The sequence below is a fragment of the Anser anser genome (genome assembly GCF_964211835.1).
Source record: "Anser anser genome assembly, chromosome: 1".
NCBI lineage: Eukaryota > Metazoa > Chordata > Aves > Anseriformes > Anatidae > Anser > Anser anser.
Window position 1 is genome coordinate 76,135,524 of NC_139720.1, and position 18,879 is coordinate 76,154,402.

An 18,879-nucleotide genomic window follows, 5' to 3' on the forward strand; every position below is an offset into this window, starting at 1 on the left:
AGGAGTGTGCAAAGCTTTTTAGAGCCTAGATTAGAACATAAGTTCATAAACAAGGCAGAAACGGCAACAGGATCATCTTAAAACTCATGGGAAGTGGAAAAAGAAGAGACTTTTAATTTGCCTTCTGTCATCTCATCACAAGCCCATGAATCACCTGCATGGCCAGAGGTGCCTTGAGCACACCAGCAACCTCAGGGGCTACACTGTGTTTTATCAGACCATGTGAAAACAAAACAGCAGTGCATTAAATAAATAACAACAACAACAATAATAATAATAATTTGACACCCCCTGCACATAACACCTCAGCGTGGATATCTTCCTAAGCTCACTACCAATCCTAGCCGTGGAAATCACCACACAGGCGGGAGAGGTGGCTGGAGCGGATAAAAGCCGTTTTGGGGGCATTTATGCCCCGTTATCTCAGGCAGGCGGGTGAGGGGAGGCGAGAACCGCCTGGGCCGGGCGGAGCCTGCGAGGGAGTGCTGCGCCGCCTCACAGGCTCCGCCCGGCCCAGCTCTCTCCTTAGCGCCCTGGCTTCTCTCTCAGCCTCCTCTCCCCTTCCCTCCTCAGCGCCATGCGGCTCCCTTCCTGCGTTTTGCTGCTCCTTGGGCTCGCCGAGGCGCTACGAGGTGCCGGCGCCTCAGGTGAGCCTGGAGACGGGGCTGGGGAGGGAGGCTGAGGGCCGCGGCCGCCATTACGTGGCGGGAGGGAGGGGGCTGGTCAAGCGCGGTTCGTTGCGGGAAGAGGGTGCTTTACGGCCCCCCCCCCCCCCCTTTTTATTTTAGTTTAAATTATTGTTTAACAGTCTTGCACCTTATTAGCTACGCACCTTATTGCAATAACAGCCCTGCACCTTATTAGCTATGGACGTTGTCGTTTGGACAATCCGATGGATCTGCTGGCTACAGTCCTGCTGCTACAGGGGTATGGTGTAGGCTGAGGGGTGTAGAGTTGTATGGTGTAGAGCTCTACTCTTTTTGAGGAAACAGGGTGGCATTCACTAGGCTAGGAGTTTATATCAGAAAGGGAAGAGGGTTAACTGCTTCTTTTTGTCACAGCTCTCAAGAGGTTGTGGGTTCCTAGCATCTTGCCAATTGCAGGCTGAAAACCGCTAGCTTTTTAAAATCAAGGAAATGAGCAAAACCACCAAATATTTGGAACTCTGTTCCTGAAATGACTTGTTGGCCTGCTGATGTAATCTCCATTTATTAAGCATTGGCTTTTTTTGTAATTCCCTTGTGTGCATGCATGGGATTATAATAGGTTTCCAGAGGTAAGTGTACTGTAATGATTATATCTTGTGAAGATTTAACAGACGTTTACTTCCTTATCATTAATCTCTTATCTGTGTTTTTTTTTCTGTTTGAATAAAGGAAAAAATAAGCAGTTTCCTCAGAGATAAGCAAGCAGTCCCTTGTGTTAGGGCTGGTATAAGCCTCCTCTTAGTTTTTCTTTTCTTCTAAGGTAGCATGGAACAAAGTTTAATTCTCCAGAAGGAGAAATCTACTCTTGGGATACTCTGCAAGACAGCATTTGGAATCAGTCCGAAGTGTGCAAGTATTCTTCCTGCTCTAGTCTTGGTGTTCTTGCAGGTTCTGAGAACTTCAGCTTAGTACTTGGTGGTGGTGGGTAGGTTTGAGAATAAAGGTTCAGTGTTCTTAGATCTCAATCTATTTATTAAAAGATGCTGGTAAGCAACTTATCACACAGACTTGATTGAAGATGGATCATAAGTTTTTAGTTTATTTTCTTAACGGTATTTACAAAGGCAGAATGAAAGTGAGACAGCAGCTGCTTTGCCTTGAAGTAACTTGTTGATACACCTTGCAGAATTGAGGGTAAAGGGGAAGAAGAATATGTCCTTCATGAAAAGTTAATAAGCTGTGTAATTTGTGTACCAAACCCAAACTGATTATTAGGCCCTTTAAACAAGGACACTTAATGGTTCACTGATTTGAAATTGTCTTGTGGCTGTTCAGTCTGGGATATCCAGGTTTGTGGAGATGGCTTTTGCTACTTCCTAATATTAGAAGATCCCACTTCACTTTTAAAGTGCTGATAAGTAAAATATGCCTTTGATGGCCTGTATTACTTTTCTGGGGTTCTGATGGGTTGCAGCTCTTTAAACTGAGTATTTATGCATAAGTATATTAAACAGAATGCTTGGTGCCTCCTGGGGAGCCCCACCTTTATGAAATAGGAGTGCAACTGGCCTTGTTTGCTACATCCAAACCAGGATGTTTAGTGATGCAAAAACTCAAGTGTAGTTAGGATTGAGCAGTGCCTGTATGGTAGTTTTAGCTGGACCAAGACCATCCTTCATTTAAGATACAGTTCTACTAATAGTCATGCAAAAATAAGAAGCAGTGGAATGATTGCTTTCCTTCTGCTCCTTCACCCCCTGGCTTATCTGGATCTACTTAGTTTGTGCTAGCTGTTTAGTCTATGCAGAGACACTCTTTTAAAACAAGAGTTTCCCATAAAGCTATTCTGCAGTTTGAATGTGACAGCTGGTCACTCGTACCTTGTGGCATTTGTGGTATTTTCTCTGACCAAGGAGCTTTTGTCTGAGACAGGTGTACTGACTGAGCATGGCTCTGCAGGTAAAGGGCTGTTTCTGCATGGACAACAAAGGTGTTTCTTAATGGAAATTGAATTGAACCATAGGGTGTCACCAAGAACCTCATGTGGTTAGCTCTTTATTGGCAATGGGGAATGACACTTGACTATTGGAGCTGGAAAGGCAGGTGGTTCAATTAAAGTACCAAATGAGCTGAGAGCTTGGCACTGAATCAGCAGCATGGAAATGGTTCAACAGGATGGAATTGATTCGAGCTGGCTGTTGATCTGCAGTTTCTCCAATAAACATAGAGAAAGAATAATAAATGCCAAGCCTCTGTAGAACTGCCTGCCTTCGTTCTTAGAGTCACGACTTGTGATCTCTAGAGCTCTGAGAGGTTAAATTCCTTTGCTGTCTTTACTAGCTTTGCTCATATAGTTAGTGGGAGAAATGATGCAACGTGGGGTGACAGAGCAGATTGTTGTCCACCTTTGCTTCTCAGTTCTGTCTGTGCTCCTGTCTTAGTATTGGTGGTACTGGTACACTGAATAACACATGCTAAGTACTCCAACTTTGTTCTTGCTCAGTTTCAATAATACTGACTTGAAGTATCTGTTTTCAGTTGATAGTTTTTGTAATACTGAGGATTCCTCTCTTGTATCTTATCTAAAACCACTTTGACATACAACGACCTTCAGACTTCCTACTCTTGTAGAGAGGAGGAGTTTAGCCTGGCATTGTACCAGCAGTTTCCAGATCTCCACTGTTTTGAGAGAAGTGGAGCAAAACCAAAAAAACCTAACAAGCAAAAACAAACAAAAAGAAATAAAGCTGGGATGCCTGGATCTTGTTTCTGGCTCTGTTGCTCTGTTCTGGCTCACTTCTGTGATGGTGTCATCTTAGTAGCCCTGTCTGGCATGCTATGTTCAGGGAGCCGAAGCTTGCATGCTGTGGCCAGCACTGTGTATTCTTGGAGGCTTCTGGTTTCTGCCCTTCAAAGCCGTTTTGCCACCACTGAGCCCCACATGGCTCAGGCAGCCCAGTGATGGCCCTGGGAAATCGTGAGTAGGCTGTTTTGTCTAACTCCCATGGAGTCTGCCTAGGAGCACCACCGATGACTTCTTCAAAAGACAGAAATGGAGGAGGCAGGAAGGTTTTTAGGTGGTATTGTCTGTGGCCAAGTAGCAACTGTTCTTCCAGCAAATGACTTAAAAGGTTCTGCTGCTTGACAGTGTTTGTGAACTCTCTGTAGTAATCTTTCAAGCCTAGATGGAAGTGTGGTTCAAGGAGCCTGTAGAAAGCAAGCTGAAAAATACTAGCTTGACTGGCTGTAGTCATTCTTGTTCTGTATCCGGAATCTTTACTCTTCTGTCCAGACTTTAGTTTAAAATGAAATGTGCTGTTTTAGGAGCAGTTATGCAAACACTAAAGCAATGTAGAACACCATGTGTTAATTTGCCATGCTAATTAAACTTCAGAGAGTGCCTCAGACATTCAGAGTCCCATGATCATGTTGAAGTAGTGTCAGCATGTCTTGCTGACAAATCCACTCTTATATATGAGGAGGCCTCTGGGTGTAAGTACAGAGGGGAGGTGAGAAAGCAGACGAGCTATTTTTCCCCCTTGCTGTAGAGCATAGAGAGGATGTATATGGTTTCAGTTTTTCCTTAAAAGACCGTTTTGGTGAACTTCCTGCAGTTCAGGAAACTGCCCTTAAAGTTCAGAATTGTTTTTCTGTATTCTAAATTTCATACCAAATTTGAGTGCATAGAAAGTTGGTGCTTTTTAAATGCCCTTCTCTAGCTTTTGCAGTTAGTTGCATTTCTGGTAAAATTTAAGAGCTTAAGGGGAAAGAGGTCTTGTGGAGAGGGGGATATCTGAATATTGCTCAAAGTACTTCATGAGAAACTGAAAAATACTCAAAGCTTTCCTTTTGGTAGTTCTAATTTTACATTAATATTTAATGCTTGAGAACTTGCAGTAGAAACTTCTCTACCCTAGCATAAACTGCAAGTGATAGGATAGGGAAAAAAAATCCTTAGTCTGATTCATATTTCAGCAAGGGTTTTATTGGTGATGCAGTATTGATAATCATCAAAGTTTTGGGGTGGGCATAGGAGCGAAGTAAGCACTGAAATTAGCAAGATGAAATGAGTATCTTCTTTCTCTCTGCTGTGAGAAGAGTGGAAGATGTATAAATGTAGGAGCTCACCTCTGTTTACATGTGATCAAAAGGCAAAGAAGCTGGCCAGAGATGCAGTTCTTGGCAGGGGAGAAAGAGTAGTAACAGGAAAGGGATACGGAGTATTGGGTGTAGAGTTCTGAATGAGAAGACTTTTTCCTTTCTTTGAAAGGGAGACTGCCTGAGACATCCATGACAGCGAGCATGGGATAGTGTTGTTTGTACTTAAATAGAAGAAGCACAGAGTAACTTGACAGTATCAACCCATGTGCTGTAAGAGGCAACTCTGCTGTGGAAATATTATGCATGTTTGATAAGCTTTAGGTCAGTTGGGTTCCTGTGTGTCTGCATGCCTGAAGGGGAATTCTTATGAAGCATCAGAATGCAAAGCTGAAGGGCATCATGCATGCCACATGCATCTACTCTGTCCACTCTTCAACAGAAGAAAATCTTGCGGCTTCTGTACAGCTGCTTCGCTTCCCTTCTCTGAAATCCCCAGTCCCCCAGGAGCACAGCACAGGGAGAAACCAGGCTTTCTTGTGGGACTTGAACAACAAGCCAAAGCTGTTTCTCAAAGAATCTTATATCCTGGGTCATGTGGCTCCTTTAAAATTAAAAAGACAGCAGGTGACAGAGCTATGTGCATCCTAAGAAGAAATGGTCTTGGTTGCATCTTAGAAAGTCACTAGACTTTAGATACTGAAATAAGGGTACAACAGCCCTAATAATTAAGAATAGCGTGGGAGTAAATGACATGTGAAATAACTGAAAGCAGGTGAGTATACTTATCTAAACTGCAGACTTGATTCTATTGTAGGATTTGACCCAATTCCCATCATTGGGAAATTTGCCCACGAAGTCCAACTGGGCAAGTTCAACTGGGCAAGTTGGCTGGCTAATACGAGCCTGTTGTATTATTGTCCTGGGTTTGCAAAAGAGCAAGTAGAGCTCAGTATCTTATTTACTTTAGTGATTATTGTTTGCCCCTGATTAGCTGCAGGTGATCAGCCAGTGCAGTGTCTTTTTGGAGCTGGACAGAGCTCCTGGCAGGAAGTCAAGTCCTGTGTGCTTAGGTAAATGCCAGGCTGCCTGGAGGCTTCTGCCTGCACCTTTCCCTGTAGGCATACCTCTGTGTGCGGGAGCTTCTGCAGCCATGACTTACTGAGTGGAAGCGGCGTAAAACGTCTTGCTTTGTTCCCAGCTGATATGTTATTGGGTTACTGGAAGCTTCCAGGCTGTTCTTGAGAACTGCTTCTCATGTGGGCAAAAAAAGTAGATCTTCCTCTTTCTTTTTTTGGAATGCAGGTCTTCTTGAGCTCTCCCTGGGAAGATTCAGAAATGTGCTACTTAACCAGACCAATCCAGTAGAAGCTGTAATCAGAAACATTGCAAGCAATGTGACAGTTGTTATTTTTCAAGTACATGCACAGCAAAACAGCGTGGTGATATCCTTTGACAAGGTATGGTAAGAGTGTCATTTCTGTTCTCAAATACTATGTTCTTTCCCTAAATGAGAACTAAGAGCTCTCCTACACATAGGAATACAGAATTCAAGCTATATAAGTGCTACATAGGAGCCATGCAAGTAACATGCTCTTAGGATTTTTGAAACTTAAATACTACTTGCTCATGTGTCATGACTGCTATTTTGAAAGCCTGGATGGCAAAGATTTCAGAGCTTCAAGGCTTCATTCTTGGTGGGAGTGGTGCTTCTGACATATGACAGCTGACCATGTCCATTGGTGTTTGATTAAAAATGGATTGATGATAAGCATTTCCCAGAAACTGTTTTATGCTAAGCTCTATCACTTTGGGATGTTCATATGTCTGTTCATGTGGCTTGTAGATAGCTACTGCAGTTAGTGTGTTATCCCAGCTGCTGCTCCTGAATTTAATTATTGTTTGGTGGCATATGGAGAAATTCTTCTATGGTATTCCAGTGAAGGCTGCCACTTCTAGCCAGCAACACAAGCATTCCTACTGCTATACACTAGCCACTATTTGTCCTATCATTACTGGGGTGCAATCTAAAATACTGACTTCTATGATGCTGTAAGCCAGTAAGTTGTTTGACTACATTCTGCTCAATGTTGAAGGTACTAGGTATCAACTTCACAGTTGCTATCCTGTTTCCCGTCACTGTATTACAAATGAGAATATGCTGGGTGCCAAGAACTATGCTGGGAAACTTAGAAGATGAATAACCTGGTACACAAGTTGCCCAGCTCAGTCTCCTTTACACTGTTGAAATACCCAGAATTCCAGGGCAAAGACACTAACACCTACTCAGTCTTTGATTACCAGTCATAGAGTTTTCTGTTGCCATTTCAATCCCTGCTTGCATGCATGGGGCTTACCAGGCCAAGGGCAGTACTACGTAAATATGGCTGTACTGCTTTTAGGGCTGGCTTGCTTCTGGAGATATGAAACTGAGCCAGACCTTAATGCCTGCCAGGTCCAAAGTGCTTCCTTGCAGCATTGCCTCTGATAACTGTGGTGGTCTTGGACAAAAGCACACTTTTCCATGCTGAAAAAGATTTGACTGCAGGCTAGCTGGTTGTTCCAGCCATGAGAGTGGTGCTTCCATTGCTGACAGACATTTCCTTGAGGCTCTTGGTTCTGAAAGGGATGGTGTTAGGGGGGCTGTCTGGCATGGCTAGTGTTAAAAGCCAGCTGTTACACAGTCATCGCCCTCCCGGTGGAGATAGCAAGGTGTTTCTGCACTTCAGCTTCCAGGATGCTCTTTTGTGCCCTCACAGCTTTTTGTGAGGGATATTCTAATCCCTCTATATCTTTACAAACATGCATTGACTAGTATAGCATTAGGCTTAACTAGCTAGAAATCTCTGCAATTTGCTTGTGATACTAACTCTTTGATAGTCTTCAACTTTATTAGTTGCACTTTTGAGCTTGAATTGGGCAACATGTGGTGTCAGAGGCTGTTCTTTTTTCAGCTCTAACCTTCTAGCTAGCTGTGGGCTGAATGCCTCATCTGTGGCAGCTGGCACTGAGATGTGTGCCCTACAGGTTTGTGGCAGGGATGTGACTACTGTGCAATATGTTTAGTTACAGTGATATGTAATCCTGAAGAACTGCTTGCTTATATAATCCATTTCTGTCCAGAATCCATCTGCAAACAGCTCAGGAACTGGAGTAGACAAAGGACTGATTTCTATCCTTCGGCCTCAACAGAGTGTGTGTACGTGGTACCTTCGGTCACTGGATGCTAACCAGGTGCTAAGCACAGCTATCTCCATTCCATATATGGAAAAAGGTATGGTCTTATTTCTTGTGAAGGAATACCAGCTCTACCTACTACAAGCTAATTAAGTGTTAGTGTTGGCTTTTCAGAGGTAGTATTCTTACATGGTGCAAGTGTATGACAGAGATAGTGCAAACTCTTTTGAAATGGACTGCCAAAGCTTGAGATCATTAGAGACTTGTGTATAGGATGTACTGTTTGTTCTTGTCGTGACTTCAGCCTTAGAGTAGAAAAACACTGTACTTGTGTATCAGGGCTTATGTTAGTGATTGCAGTGAAACCACTTCTATCATCTGCAAGAGTAGAATCTGACAGTTTTGTGTCCTCAGCAAGCAGACTATGCCTGCCTGCAAATGCATGTGTTGCTGAGGTCTTAACACTTTTTTTTTCAAGCTGTGTAAGGAGGAAGTAAATACTACTACAGCTAACTATTCTTATTTTCTAGATCCTATACCTGGAGGCTGCAATCTAGAATTTGACTTGGAAGTGGATCCCAACATTTACCTAGACTATACCTTGGTTGATACACACATCAAGTTTGCTCCTGCAAACTTGGGATATGCTAGGTATGTGTGTTTTTCAATAATTAAAACAAAAGGTATGAACTACCGTGTACTCAGCAGACCTCCCTTATCCTATATTTGACTAGGGTCGTAGTACAAGATTCTGCTGGAAAGGTTGAGCATCCAACTACTGGTAGAAATCTTGTTTGCTGCAACCAGCAATCTAAACAGTAAATGAAGATAAGGAGGATGGGGGGAGGAGGTAACACAAGAACTGAAAGTTGCATCTTGTGGGAAAGATTATACATCTGGAGGCTTGTGCCAGGCTTGTAGTTGACTTCTTTTTAATTGTAGAGGAGCAAATCCACCAGCTTGTGATTCAGGGACTGGTCAGAACTCCAGATGGCGGCTGCACTATGATGTCTACCAGTACTTCTTACCAGAGAACAACCTTTCTGAGATGGTACTCATGAGCCACATACGGAAGATGTCTGAGGTACAAAGTATCAAAGCTAATGGTGTTAAAGTAAGTATGAAGCACCAGCGTACCAGGTACTTGGCAGTAGCATTGTCTTAAACTTTCTCCTCCCCTGTGCCTCTCATCTTTGAGTGGTGATGTAGGCAAGCTGCTGATGCTTGAGGCTTCCTGCTTGTATCTGGGATTTCTGGCTAGGAAGTATACACTGTCTACACAAAATGGCAGCCACTGGCTCTTCTGGGAGAGGAGGCTGGTGAGCACAGCTTGAAATGTCATGGGGCTGAGACCTCTGGTAATGGTCTTTGATATTAGGTAGAGATTAATGATGGGTGTGTGAAGTGTTTGTCATGTATCCTGTTCTCAATCAAGTAAGCTGTTATTGCAGTGTCTTCTTGCTGGATAGTTTACCTATAACAATATTGCCACTGAGTCTCTCTTAATCCAGAAGTAGAGCTGCTTCTGACAGATCACTGTAGTCTCCTGCATTGCCTGGCAGATGCTGAGGACTGAGCAGGGAATGCAAGAAACAAAGAGTATAGTGGAACTGGACTAGGTGCTGACCCCAGTTTGGAGTGACATAAAGAGCTGACATGACAGCAAATACTTGCATCATGTTTACCTACTCCAAGCAAAGAGATTAGGATGGATGGGGGGGAGAATGTTAGGGACCATGACCTGTCTGGTCTTGCTAGGGAGTGGGATGGCAGCCTTACCTGCTTCTGAGGACAGACCTGGGTTAAGAAGACTGATAGAGAAAATTGGACTCTCCTCAAATGAGGAGAAACAACGTTGGTGAGAGAATCTTACGTGCTGTCAGAAATCGTTCCTGTATTTTGGAGGAAGTGGAGTCCATCCTGTGAGCCTTTAATGCCTCAATAATACTAAGATGGTTGTTCAGTGTTCAGAATAGGAGAGCTTTTGGCTTCTTGCTGGTCATCTTTCTTGAGCTGCTAAGTATTGTCCAGCTGTATGGACACAATGTGCCATCAGACACAGTGACAGGCAGGTATTTGTGACTAAAAATAATCTTTGTTCCAGATGCTTACATTGACAACTGATGATAAGACCAATGTATACTTTTCCTCACTCCCTGGGCAAGGTGTGATCTACAATGTCATAGTATGGGATCCTCTTTGGAATACTTCTGCTGCGTACATACCTGTGCACACGTATGCCTGCAGCTTTGTTGACCTAGTGGATAACTGCTCTTCTCTCAGTAAGTTGGGACTTGTAGGTCCATGCCAACTCATCTCAAGCTTGTTGTGCTCCTGCACAGAGTGGTGCTTCTTAGAGCTTTTTATGTGGTATATATCCTGGATATGTTTTTCTTGCTTTATGACTGAGTCTGCTTCTTGATTGAGGAGAAATTCTAGAATGATAAAATAAATCTAAGGAGAGCTATTAGCAAGTGAAAGCTTAACTTAATGGACGTTTAATATTTGGCTTATAACTTGATGCCTTTTTGTTTTTTCTGTTTGAACTAGATACATAATTTTAAATCACTTTACAGCACGTTAGGTGGAAACTAAGATGGATTAGGGCCCAGCTTTATCTTTTGAACTGCACTGGTGCTAACAGGAATCGGTAACATAAAAATATTTCAAAAGGAGACAGTCACCTAAAAATAAGCATGAAAATAATTCCAGCAGTAGAAATCTGATTACAAAGTCATGCTACTTTCTACAAAGTCATATAACAATAGAATTTGAGCAAAGCTTCTGCTCATGTTATGATCATGGGAAGGACAAGAAAAATGGATAGAATATGCTTATAAAGCAAGACTTGTCCTCCTAATTTTCTTAACACAAGTAGCTCATCAAGTTTATCATATGACACCATAAGAGATTATCAGGGCTAAAAACCTTCTCCCTGGTTGTCTGAATTAGAGAAATGTAGTCTACTTGTTTTAAGTAGCGTAAATGACAGGAAGAATTCTTTCTAGGAGACAGAGGTGAGCCATACTGGGGTACTAACAGTCCTTTCTGTTGCACTGAAAACTATATTAAAGGGAGGTAAGCATGAAGGCTGAAAAGATAAAGACCATAGCTGCAGCCTGGATCACCAGCCCTGTAGTGCTGACTTTCATAGATGATTGGATGTCCTTATTTTAAAGCTGAGTAGAGCTTTTTCAAATCTTTAGTGGTGGTACTACAAATAGCAAATTACAGCTGCTTAACTAATAGTTACAGAAAATTCAGTCCCTTGAATAAGGAGGAAGCTTTTGACTTAGTACTCAGACTGGAGCTAGATAAATGTTCTTTTGGAGACTTTATCAAGGTATCTTTTAGGTCAGATGCTGTAGATCTGTTCACATTGTGAGTCTGAAGGAGTAGCAGTTACTATTGTTGGTAGACTCAGTGATGGTAACTTGACTTTGTTAGTCTCACTGTTGGGACTACTAGATAGGAATGCTCTGATAACCCTTTCTTCTTGTAGGCAAACTCTCTACCAAAATATTCTTCACTGTTCTTGCTGTTCTTGGCCTCTTCACTTGCTTTTTTGGACACAGATTCTGGAAAACAGGTACTGAGTTTTTTCTGTTGTCATAAATCTGGTTGGAATTTCATAGATGTACCTTAGAACTTTAGCGCTATTGCTGAAGAATCACCTGGAAGCGATTACACGTCAATTAGGTCCACTGCTGTGCTTTAACAGGATCAGAGATCGTAAGTGCAGAACAAGAAGCTTCTGGTATTTGAAGAACAGGAACATAAAATTAGGGTGTGTGATAGAGAACATGCAAAAATTACGTTTATATCTATTTGATGTGCTTGAAGAGAGCCCTTTCCAGAACCAAGTGTTGCCTGTCCTTCCTCCTGTGCTTAACAGCTAGTGAGCTGAGATTTCCCTTCCCTGTTATAAAACAAAGGTGTCTGAAGATGTACTGAAATAGGCTTGCTATGGGGCGATATGACAGCATACTGAATCTTTTTCCCTGTTCTCTAGACTTATTCTTCATGGGCTTCATAATCACAGGATTTTTCTTCTTTGTATTCATCACTAGGGTAACTGGCCTTGGTTATGATGGTGAGTAGATATAAGGATACCCCCCATCCTCTTGCTGAAACATTATTGCTGTGGATCCCTGAAGTAAAATTTTGGTTGTGCTTGCAGCTGGCTAGCTGTGGGAAGGATAGAAAAGCCTGTTATGTGGGTACTTGAACTGAGCTTAAATACCTTAACACTGAGTAGGCAACAGAGTAACTGTTGCCTTTGACCTCAGACAATGAAATGGAGTTCATAGCTGCAACTCTGACAGAAATATTTGCCTGTCCATCCAATGGAGATACAGGTTTTCGGGAAGGAAGTACGTTGCAAATTCCCAGAACGTTTTTCTTTCAGAATGGGTGGACCTCAGTTTCAGATCAAATGCAGATTGCACATATAAAATAGATCAAGTGGTCTGCATCCTGTCTGTTACACTAGCAAGAATCGGTTCTTCTGTCTCTATTACATCCTACCTCATAACTGCTTTTCTGGTGCACTACCTCTTGCAACCATAACTGCACTGGGAACTCAAGGTACTATTGTACGTAGCAGCAACACCTTCCATACAGTCCTATGGCATTCTCCCAGTAGCATACCCTCCCCTGCTGACTGGAGCCTAAGTGAGATGCATGAAGCACAGATGTGAGCTAGTTTCAGAAAGCTTTCATTAGGTAACAAAAATCAAGTATGCAAGTAAATCTGTTTGAATAGGCTATTGCAGTAACTGAAATTTTCAGGGTGTTGCTACAGTTCTTAATTTAGGATTTTCCCTCTTGTTTTTCCAGTGCGTCTTATTTTGACAGCAGTAGCTGGGATTATTGGAGGGCTTTTGCTGGTTGCAAGCTGGTGGAGATTTGGCTCTGTCCTGCTCTGTATGTTGCTTATTGGACTGGTGCTGGGATTTCTCTTCTCATCAGTGGTCTTCTTTACTCCACTAGGTATGTACTGAAATATTCTGCTGCAAAGTGACTGGGTGATACTTCACCGCTGTATTACAGGGACACTGCAAGGCTTCAAAACAAATGCTGTTCTCTGATTTATCTTAGTGTGCTTTTTAAATTTTTTTTTTGCCTTCCCAATGTTGGGAGGAATAGAGATGTCTCTGAAGCTTTCTTTCAGGTGTGCTGCAATTGAAACTACTTAGGGTAATCTGTACTTGTGGGAAAAGGAAACTGCTTATTCTTCCCACCCAAGCAGCTTGCATTTCAGCAGTCTGACACCAGCTCTGCTCCAGGCAAGCATTTTCTGTCTTGTTCTCTGATTCAGAGCACGTCACAGAAAATCTACAGTCTAACTCTGAGGCTTCAGGCATGAAGGCATCATAGATCAAGAGGAGCTCTTGCCTGTTACTTTTCACCACACCACAGTGCAAGGCTCTGGCAGCACTAGACTGTAGGAGTCATACTTGTGTTTACAGCTGAATTGACATCATCAGGCTTTTTAGCATCTCTTTATTAAGAGGAACTGCGGACAAATCACATGAAAGCAAGCAAGGCTGCTGAGATGAACTCCCTCAGGGATGTGAGGGCACCAGCTGTACTGCTTTCTTTGCTGTGACTTTGAATCTCAGAACTGCATTCCTTTCCAGCTTTCCTACTTGAGATCCGCTGGTGGGGCAGTTTTTCCTTTCTACAGTTGTCTGTTTGAGTTGGTTTATGGTTCTGTGGTAATCCGCACAGTCCCTCGTTACTCTTCATTAAGTGAAACAGTGAATTGACTGGGGATCAGCTGGTCCCCTGTTTAACTGACAGGCCTTTTGAAAGCAGGGGGAAACAAAGCAGTGTTCAATCAAATGACTTAATTACTCTAAAGCTGGAAGAGTTTGAGTGGTGTGGTGCACTTGTCCCCGACCCTAGATAAACCTACACATTTCTAGACTATTTATGCACACTTATAAATTATAAACCTACGTGGCCAATAAAATGGCTTCTTACTAGACAGAAGTACTCTGGTACTTCTCACATCAGATGAGTAGCATATACTTCGTAAGTCTTGTTTGGACAAGATCTGCTGTTCCAGTTTATAGTACAGGACCTGTACTGGAACTCTGTTTCTGCTCATGTTTTGAATGAGTGCTACAATGCATCTTAATTGACACTTGAGCTCAAAAGGTACTCTTCCACACTGTTCTCCAGATATTTCTAAATACATGGAAACTTTGGGGGAAAAGCATACCACCCCCCCAACCTCTTACAAAGAAGTGTTTATGCTTTACTAACACTAGTAAACTACTTGTGGAATATGGTGTCTTTGCAGGAGACTACAGGGTCTTCCGGGATGATGTTGTGTTCTGGGTGACCTTTTCTTCTGTAGCCTTGATGATTCCAGTGCTTTTTGTTGGCTGTCCAAGAATTGTAAGTCATCTGTCCAATTACCTTGGAAAGAGGAGGGAAGGGGTGTCAGACTACTATGCAAAATGCAGTCCTGTGGGATGTGTGTAAAAGATCTAACACAGCAAGGGACAAGTTCTAGGGAGCTTCTGTTCAGTGTTACTTGTGCTAACTGGTCTATAAGCGAAGGATTTCTTTTTTCTTTAGTGTTGCACCTAATATCTGCTGACAGTTCTGTTGCTCTACCTTTCCTGTCTTAACAGGATGTCTGGATAATGAGGTGTGGGCAGCCAGCTGCTTGTGGAAGAACTGATATAAAGTATTGCACTAAGGTGGTGTTTATCAGTCTCCTAAAGCTGTTTTTTTTTCCCCCTCTAGCTGAACTTACTGGCCTGTGGAATAGTAGGTTCTTATTCAGTGGTCCTAGCTATTGCCTGTTATGTCTACACAAGTCTTGCTTACATCACCGTAGACCTACTCAGAAGGATCCTCAATGATTACTTCAGCAGAGCCTACACAAATGTGCCTTTTCAAACAAATGGTGAGTGCTCTTCTTAGACTTCTAGAACTAGTATAAAAAATGCTTGTTTGAGAACTGCACTTTTGGTTCCTTTCTAAACTGTGTGTTGAGGGTAGGAGGGATGAGAAGAACTTAAGAAGTACGGTGTGAGATTTGATACACAATTTGAATTTCAGTCCTTTGAAAGAAATACTGAGTTGACTGTGTACTCGGCCCTGGTGAGGCCACACCTTGAGTACTGAGTTCAGCTCTGGGGCTCCCAATAATAAGGAGGACATGGACCTGTTAGAACAAGTCCTGAGGAGGACCATGAGGATGACTAAGGAGTGGGAGCACTTCTATGAAGACAGGCTGAGGAAGTTGGGGTTCTTCCTTCTGGGGAAGAGAAGGCTCTAGGGAGACCTTACGGTCACTTTCCAATACCTAAAGAGGGCATAACAGGAAAGCTGGGGAGGGACTCTTCTTCAAAGAATGTAGTGATAGGACTAGGGGTAATGGTTTTAAATTGAAGGAGGGGAGATTTAGATTAGACTTTATAAAAAGTTCTTTACTCAGTGTGGTGAGGCACTGGAACAGGTTGCCCAGAGAAGCTGTGGATGCTCCATCCCTGGAAGTGTTGAAGGCCAGGTTTTATGTTGCTTTAAGCAACATGGTCTAATGGAAGGTGTCCCTGCCCATGGCGGGGGGGTGGAACTAGATGATCTTTAAGGTCCTTTCCAACACAAATTAGTCTCTGATTCTGTGATCTATGACTAGGATGTGAAGCTTCCAGCAGGTGTTATGTGACAAGGCACTTAGGAAAGATGCTTTTCAGGCTCAGACTGACGTGTGTGTCAGTCAAAGAGACTGACACAATGACTGAACAGCCTTGCTTCAACTTTTGTTCTTGCCTTTTCATGGATGCTCCCTGCATGTGAGGATGCAGGGACAATACTTTCCCTTCTGTATTTAAACTTAACAGTGTTTGTGCCCAAGCACGAATCATAGAATGGGTTGGGGTGGGAGTGACCTTAAAGTCCATCTAGTTGCTAACATAAGCAGGGACGCCTTCCACTAGATCAAATTGCCCAAATCTTCATCCAGTCTTGCCTTGAACACTTACTTGACAGGAAGTAATGTTCCTGCTTTACCAGAACCAGTGTCTTTCATTTTTCTTTTGTTTAGACTTTATAATCCTGGCAGTGTGGATAATGCTGGCCCTCAGTGGAGTGACTGTGCAGCTTCGTCGAGAGAGAAGTGAAGTGCCCTTCCCACCACACCCTTATCTCATCTGGAAACGGGAAAGGGAGCGCAGAAGCACAAATATCTTAGACCCTAGCCATCACATCCGTCCCTTAAGAGAGAGGATACATAGCAAGCTGCTGCAGATTAAAGAGCTTTTTCAGAAAGAGCAGCCAGCTGGGGAAAGAACTCCGTTGCTTCTGTAACCTGCCAAATAACTGGTAGGAACAGAGGAAGAATTTAGGCAAGATGACTGATCACCAGCAAACCAGCCAGTGCTGCAGGCTTTTAGCACTGCCAGCTTGTCCTGCTTAATCAGAGGATGATGCTTCTTCAGCTTGGAAGGAAAGTTATCTGTCCTGTACACTACATGCTGTTTTGTGACTTTCCTCAACGGCCCACCTGGACTGCTGTAACAAGCGTATATGTCTAGCTGCAGAGATCTTGTACTAAAGGTCATGTACAGGTATTTATCTTGTGGTGAGCTAGTACAATGTTTAAGCACATGAAATATCAAACAGCCCTTCAAAAGTAGCCTGTATGGCATTGGTTCTTCCCTTGCACCATGAAGATGGCTGCCAAAATATTGCCTGACTTGCTCCCAAAGGTGAGCAGTCTGCCATCTTGCAAGGGAAGAAAGACAAGGGCCATACACAGAAGGGGTTCTTGTAGCAGGAACTGAAGTATCATTTTCTAATAGGTACAGAATGTGTGGCTGCAGACAGTTCTTTCCAAGAAGTATTACTGAACCTTGCAAGCTATATTAAGTGACTTGAATTTAAACTGCACTGAATTAACTTTAAGTGAGCATACTGGGGCTCAGGAAGTGGAGCTGATCTGAGATAAAACCTTCTCTTTCAGTGGGTTCTGTAGTAAACTGGTCATCTGGTCTCTGTACAGAGATGACTGCTAAGAGAACACAAGTGGCTTGCCTCCTTGTTTGCTTTCTGAAGAGCCTGTGACTTGCTTCAGCTATGGTATCATCTTTTATTGATAGGGTGCTGTCATAAGAGAACAACTGGAATAAGCACTTTGTAGCCAGTGTCAGTCTTTCCTGGGATTGGTTGGAACACTATTGTTCTGTTTTAATCAATATATCTTCTAATTTTTGCCTTTAAGGGGGTGAAAACAGCATACTGCAGGCAAAATACTGACCAGGATCCTTGCTGACTGAATGTGTTCCTTACCAGTTTTACCTCTGCCCAAACCAGAATGCAGTGTAAAAACAGATAAGGGACCACTCTTGTGTTCAGTGGAGAATTGCATCTTGGTGGCTTTATTCACTTCCTTAAATAAAACAAAGCCATTTTCAAAATGCAAACTGGAGCATTGTGGATTTGGCTCACATAAACGCACAAACAGTTCTGAGGCTGTTGTTGGGTTTTCCCTGCCCACACCTGGTCTTCACCTTTAATGTTTACATGGTGATCTGTCATATTTTAAACAGTAAAGGAAGTATTGTATCCCATATCTTGATACAAGTTATGGTGACTCTGTTTTTTTCCTCACTATCCTTATGCTTTTAGTGTGGGTAGCAAAGTGGGTGGTCCTTCTTGTCTGGAGTTGAATGGCTGTTCTGCTACTTGCATGGAACCACTGCTAGTGAATAACTGTGGTAAAACTTCAGTTCTCAGTCACCACTTTAAATTCTTGGCAGCAAGTATATTGGAAACAACTGTGTCAGAAAGGTAGCGAAAAACTTTATCTGAGGACTTATTTGAAAGCTAAAACATTCTAGCATTAGAAAGGAACTGACTTTAAAGTGACTCAACTCAGTAGGCCTTTCTTTAAGGAGTGGAACTTTGTAGTATGGCATAGCATCTGAGGTGACTAAACTGATCTGATGTTTAGAGAAACAAATCCCACCACTGCTTAGAGCTGGAATACTTACCTCAAACAGCTGAGCAAGGCTGAAATACTGCAGTTAGGGTCTTGCTTCACTCTGCTGTTGTGTGGCAGACAGGAGTAAATGACGAGCTCCTTTGGCCTCTGGTGGACTGACGCTTACTGACTGCCCTTACTGCACTGATACTGAGCATGTCTGTTGTATTTGACTAAGTAACAAACACTTATTTGATACACAAATGCTCTTAAACGTGTTTACCTTGTTTTTAATAACTGCTGTGATTAACATTCTGGAAGAAACAAGTTTAATTTTCTATATCTTTTTATAATAAAGATGTCTTTTGAAATAATATTGTAACTAAAGGGGTCTCTCCATGCTGAATTCAGTGTCATATCTGCAATCCCAAATGCTGAAGCTAACTTAAAGCAGTAGTTCTGAAGTGTTAGACCCTCAAAGAATGAGGTAGGGGAAGCCTAGCTGACCTGTTATATGGACTTAGTACACTCAGTGACACCCAGATGTCCAGGCTGGGACTAGTTATGTTCTATATGAATGCATGACCTGAGGAGGTATGTTTCATTACTTCACTAGACAAAGGTTTAAGAAAAAATAGCAGTCACTTTTTTGACTGTAAACTAGTCTGCAAAATGCCATAGGAAGGTTAGGGCAGAATTAGACTTTGAACTCTTCTGAGATCCTGACTTGGAGATGGTCTTTTGATAGAGATGGATTAGGGATTATTTCCCTGTTCTGTAAGCCACAGTGATTAATAGAGACGGTTACCAGAACATACTGATCCACTGCAGTGCTGGGGGAGCTCTTTAAGGCTCTTGTGTCCCACTTGTGGTGGTTTTAGGAGGAAAACTGGATTCTAGCCTGCTATGCATTACAGAAAACTGCTCACTACGGATCTCTCACTGGAAGCATTTACTGCTGTGCTATATTGTGTTACATGCATTACCTTGCAGTTGTGCTAGCTTAAACTG

At 42.7% G+C, this 18,879-nt stretch overlaps 1 protein-coding gene across 3 annotated transcripts; it reads left to right on the forward strand.

Annotated features, from left to right (window-relative positions):
- The first annotated feature begins 461 nt into the window (after window positions 1-461).
- On the forward strand, window positions 462-18,239 carry TM7SF3 (transmembrane 7 superfamily member 3). 3 transcript variants are annotated; one of them, XM_083839474.1, is made up of 12 exons: window positions 462-647; window positions 6,051-6,205; window positions 7,869-8,019; window positions 8,453-8,573; window positions 8,865-9,036; window positions 10,027-10,204; window positions 11,425-11,511; window positions 11,935-12,015; window positions 12,762-12,914; window positions 14,233-14,330; window positions 14,685-14,847; window positions 15,991-18,239. In XM_083839474.1, exons 1-12 carry the CDS (start codon window positions 578-580, stop codon window positions 16,251-16,253), a joined length of 1,692 nt encoding a protein of 563 aa, XP_083695600.1. In that variant the 5' UTR covers window positions 462-577; the 3' UTR covers window positions 16,254-18,239. The 3 variants fall into 3 exon arrangements, with proteins under 3 accessions (XP_083695600.1, XP_083695602.1, XP_083695601.1); XM_083839476.1 differs by having other exon boundaries at window positions 469-647; window positions 8,865-9,006; XM_083839475.1 differs by lacking the exon at window positions 462-647 and adding an exon at window positions 809-927.
- The last annotated feature ends 640 nt before the right edge of the window (window positions 18,240-18,879 follow it).

Bases quoted from the DNA above. Each gene is read 5' to 3' on its own strand.
- TM7SF3 (XM_083839474.1), top strand. From the start codon at position 578: ATGCGGCTCCCTTCCTGCGTTTTGCTGCTCCTTGGGCTCGCCGAGGCG. The intron at 9,037-10,026 runs GTAAGTATGAAG...TCTTTGTTCCAG, and splicing joins TCAAAGCTAATGGTGTTAAA to ATGCTTACATTGACAACTGA. The intron at 11,512-11,934 runs GTACTGAGTTTT...CCTGTTCTCTAG, and splicing joins ACACAGATTCTGGAAAACAG to ACTTATTCTTCATGGGCTTC.